Source organism: Acomys russatus, chromosome 4, assembly GCF_903995435.1.
Source record: "Acomys russatus chromosome 4, mAcoRus1.1, whole genome shotgun sequence".
Taxonomy (NCBI): domain Eukaryota; kingdom Metazoa; phylum Chordata; class Mammalia; order Rodentia; family Muridae; genus Acomys; species Acomys russatus.
Genome location: NC_067140.1, coordinates 41,294,148 through 41,298,314, shown reverse-complemented (window position 1 = coordinate 41,298,314; position 4,167 = coordinate 41,294,148). Strand labels below are relative to the sequence as shown.

Genomic DNA, 4,167 nt, shown 5'->3' with positions numbered 1-4,167 from the left:
CATGTGCCACATCATGTGTGTGGAAGTCAGGTGACAATTATCACGGGTCAGAGAGATCTTTCCATCACGTGGGTCACAGGGATCCAGTTCAGGCTCTCAGACTCGGCGGCAAGTATTTTCACCCACTGAGCCTCCTCGCCAGTCCCATGATATCACTGTTTGTCAAAGCAGGTCGCTCACCTCCTAGATGCTTCCTTCAGTTGGTGTCACACGCAACTGACTCAAGGCTGCTTGCTTCTTATTCTATCAGGGTTCCGCATCTTTCCCTCATCTCAAGTGCTTTCAGCCTCAGAGCTATCATATCCCATAGCCAAAGTGAGTGGGACCAGAAGTGTCACTGATTTTTTTTTTTTTTTTTTTCCTGGCTCTTCTCCTCTTCCTTCAGATTTTGAAAATGTGCAAAGCATACTTAATTATCTCGGGGATGAGGCCCAAGTTTAAGGATGAAACTCATTCACGTTTGGTTTATGCCTTATATACATAACCTGGGAGTAAGTCTAGACAGTATGTTACGTACTTCTGTGCATGGAACACAAGTTTCAGGATGTGACTTTAGGTGACTTGGTGGTCACAGTTTTAGATTTTGGAGCATCTTGGACTTGCGATTGTTGGGTCAGGGATGTTCTGCGATTTGTTCTCTTTTTCCCTGTACACTCTCCTGTGACGGCTTCATGTGGCCTTAATCTCCATGCCAGTAACTACCTAACTCATACGTCAGCACGGGCCTTGTCCAGATCTCTGGGCTCATACACCCCACAGCTACACAACCCTCCATTTCACACATCTCCCCCAGAGCCTGTCCAACCTGTGGCTGCAGCTCAGCCCACAGTGACTCCTGATAGTGTTTCAACACCATTGTCATCACTCTCTCTTCAGCTGGGTTACTACTGATTGCTAACTGCTGTGCCAGGGAGAACCTGTAGTCCGCACGTTACACCTTGGCTGATAACCTCTGAGGACTCTCCTCCTTTCACAAAGACTTTGTGACTTGGCCATAGCTATAAGACCCTACATGAACGAGCTCCTCAGCATTCACCCCTACCTCTCTTCCCTCACCCCTTCTGCTCTGCCATCCCACCTGTTTGTTAGGACTCATTGGTGCTAGCATGCTCCCTCCCTTTGCCTAGGGCATCCTCCACTGGGCCTTGATCTTCAATCACTTCCCAGCATTGTTTAAATGCTACCTCTTGAACAAGCCTGGTAGCATTCACTTGTAATCCCAGAACTTGGGAGGCAAGGAAGATTTGGAGTTCAAGGTCAGCCCGAGGTACATAGTCTCAATCTCAAAACAGTAACAAAATATACCCCATCTTCAAGGAAACCCTGTTTGAAGCCCCACTGCCTTCCTTAGGATAGTCTGGCCATCCTCACTGGACTCCTCTTTGCCTTGTTTGGCATGACGTTTTCTGTGATGCCATCTTGTAGCTCATTCATTTCTATTTCCACTTTATTTTGCCCCATTACCAACTTACATGGGGTTGGGGGGGGCATCTAAGTGTATAATAAGCATTTGATAAATACTTAACTATCATATGTGAATTTCTTAGAAGGGCCATGTTTTTAAAAAAGATTACCAGAGTTTTATGGTTAAAAAACTATTTTTTGAAGAACAAATACTTCTTAAAAACGAAAGATATTGAGATGGAGGGCTACTCAAATTCTAATCTTAGTTCTACCCCTCAGAGGGTCTTTCTGGCTGACAGCCAACATAAGGACCAGGGTCTATTGCCCGTGCTTTGAGTCTCTCCTGGTATGTCTGGCAGTGGTAGTGTTGTGTCCACTCCTCGAGCCACAGGACACTCTCAACAGGAGGCCAGACAGCAATTGTACATCCCATGAGGGCAATACCCTAGTATCAGCACAAAGGAGAGAGGCCATGAAATCTATCATGCACTGTATGTCTAGTATGTGCTGAGAGCAACAATAACAGTAGTAAATACAGAACAGAAAATAACCATCTTTGAAATGACAACAAATGGGATACGTTATCTAAGCACTAACACCTAAGGAGGCGGCTGCCCAGCTCTGGAGGGCAGTTCCTCAGGAGAAGGAGGCCGACTTTCCAGCTTGCCTGGTCGTCTTCAGTCCTTGTAATTTTTCATCTTTCAGCGCCTTCAGGAACTTATCTGTGGGAGAGCAAAACAGACTCAGCTGTAGTGGGGAAGGGCTTTGTTTTGTTTTTCAGGGTCTTCTTAATTGGTTCCAGGCTGTTCTGGAACTCTTGATCCCTCTGCCTCAGCCTCCAGACTACTGGGACTCCAGCTGGGCACCACCTTCACTCCAAGAAGGAATGTTCTAATCTCCAGGGTGAGCTTCTGAGAAGTAACAGCCCGAAGATCTATCTCTTATAATGACTTTTTTCTCCTGTGGCTATGTGTGTACCCTACAGGGTATAAGATGAATTGCAGACCGTTCCCTTGGCCATGCATACAGAGGTATATACATTTACACACACACACACACACACACACACACACACACACACACACACACACACACTGCCCCCCCTGTGGGGCAGAGGGGACCAATGTTAACTGTTGTACAGAACTGGTGAGATTATCTTCCCAGAGCCCTCTGCTCTTCTCCAGTAAGTCAAACTCAAGCTTTAGAACAGATGATGGAAAAGGGCAGACTATGGCTACCTACTCCTGAGCAATTGGTCCTTCTGGAAACACCGCTGGATTTAACTGCCTTACTGTCCAATAGAGAGGCATCCATCCGTTCATATACCAGAGGACTTCTGCTTACATCAGCACACTTGGTCTGTTCTGGTATAGATTCCTAAAACCTCAGGCTTAAAATTAGATGTCAGAGTCCAGGATCCTGACAGAGGGCTTGGGGTCCAGGGAAGGACAGAGACCAAAGCTCCTCAGTGAGTGAGTGAGTGTGGGCCTTTAAGGTTTGGCCAATGCCTACTATCTTCTTCCACCCCAGACCCCAGTTTAAGATAGAATGTTGAAGGTTAAAGTCTCTAGAGATAGGTGGGTGGAGCTCCAGATTACAGAAGTGTGATCTTACTGTGTAGGGAGGTTAAGTTTAGCAAGGGTGCTTCAGGTGTGAAGTCTAGAGTCTACAACACAGCCAGGGCAAGCCCCTGAGGGGTGGAGTTTAAAACTAAAGGGCTTGATTAGCTTAGGTGTGTGGTGAGGCAGGGGTCGGTTAAAATTCAGCACGTGGGGGTCTGGACCTCTGGTGGACAGATTTTTTTGGGAGTTGGGACTCCTGGGGCTGGGGACCATCTGGAGTCACATTCTGGTGCCTGACAGACTATCTAGCGGGCAATTAGGGCAGCTTAGGGTTGGGCTCGGTTGGCGGTCACGCACAGCGCTGGGAGTCGAAGCCGTCCCCAGTAATTGTGAGCAGCTCCAGCTCCTTAATCCGGATCTCTAGCTCGCACAGCTCCTCCGGGTGGGAGGCGGAGGCGAGCCAGGGGGTCGTGGAGCCGGGGACCAGGGCCGAAGTTGCCATTTCTGCCCCTGGCGGCTGCGAGTAGAAGAAGCGCAGAGGCTCGTAGGGGATAGAGGCCAGGCCAGATGGCCAGGGCGGAGGACATGGGCGCTCGCTGGGGGGACCCAGGCCAGGCGGCGGCGGCGGCACCGTGACTGGGGGTGCCAGAGGCAGGGCTCGGACCCCCGCTACTCCTGCCACCCCGACCGGCGGCGTCCCGCCTGCCTTCAGCGGCACAAAGAGCTTCTTCCAGATGTTAAAGTCGCTCAGCGGAGACGACGAGATCCCCCTGTCGTAGAGCGACGGGAAGTAGAGGGGCGGGGCCGGCCGCTGGCTCATCTTGGGGTTCTGGCTGCCGCGCCGCCCCTTCGGCATCTTTTGAATGGGAGGTTGCCTGAGAGGAACCCCGTGCCCGGAGACACGCGCCAACGCCCCGTGTCTCGGAATTCGGAGATTCCACAGGCCCCGCCCTGACGGAGCGCGGCCCCACCCTTTACTCTGGCCCCACCCTGAGAAGGCGGGGCTCAGGAGAGCGTAGGCCCCGCCCTACTAGCGGGCAAGGAGCAAAGCTTTCGATTTGGGCCGCTTAGTCCTCTGCTGCCCTCCTCCACTGTCCTCCACCCGCCTCCAAATTGGCCTGGCATACTTTGGTCTTGGCCCTAGGCTCCTCCCAGCGTCCTTCAATTCTATTTCTACTGCTCTCACACAGTAATACTGCAT

At 50.9% G+C, this 4,167-nt stretch overlaps 1 protein-coding gene across 1 annotated transcript; it reads right to left on the bottom strand.

Annotated features, from left to right (window-relative positions):
* Positions 1 to 1,897: 1,897 nt before the first annotated feature.
* Positions 1,898 to 3,919, bottom strand: C4H11orf91 (chromosome 4 C11orf91 homolog). The gene is made up of 2 exons (XM_051145003.1): positions 3,324 to 3,919; positions 1,898 to 2,126 (listed from the first exon to the last, which is right to left on the bottom strand). Exons 1-2 carry the CDS (start codon positions 3,820 to 3,822, stop codon positions 2,041 to 2,043), a joined length of 585 nt encoding a protein of 194 aa, XP_051000960.1. The 5' UTR covers positions 3,823 to 3,919; the 3' UTR covers positions 1,898 to 2,040.
* Between the last annotated feature and the right edge of the window lie 248 nt (positions 3,920 to 4,167).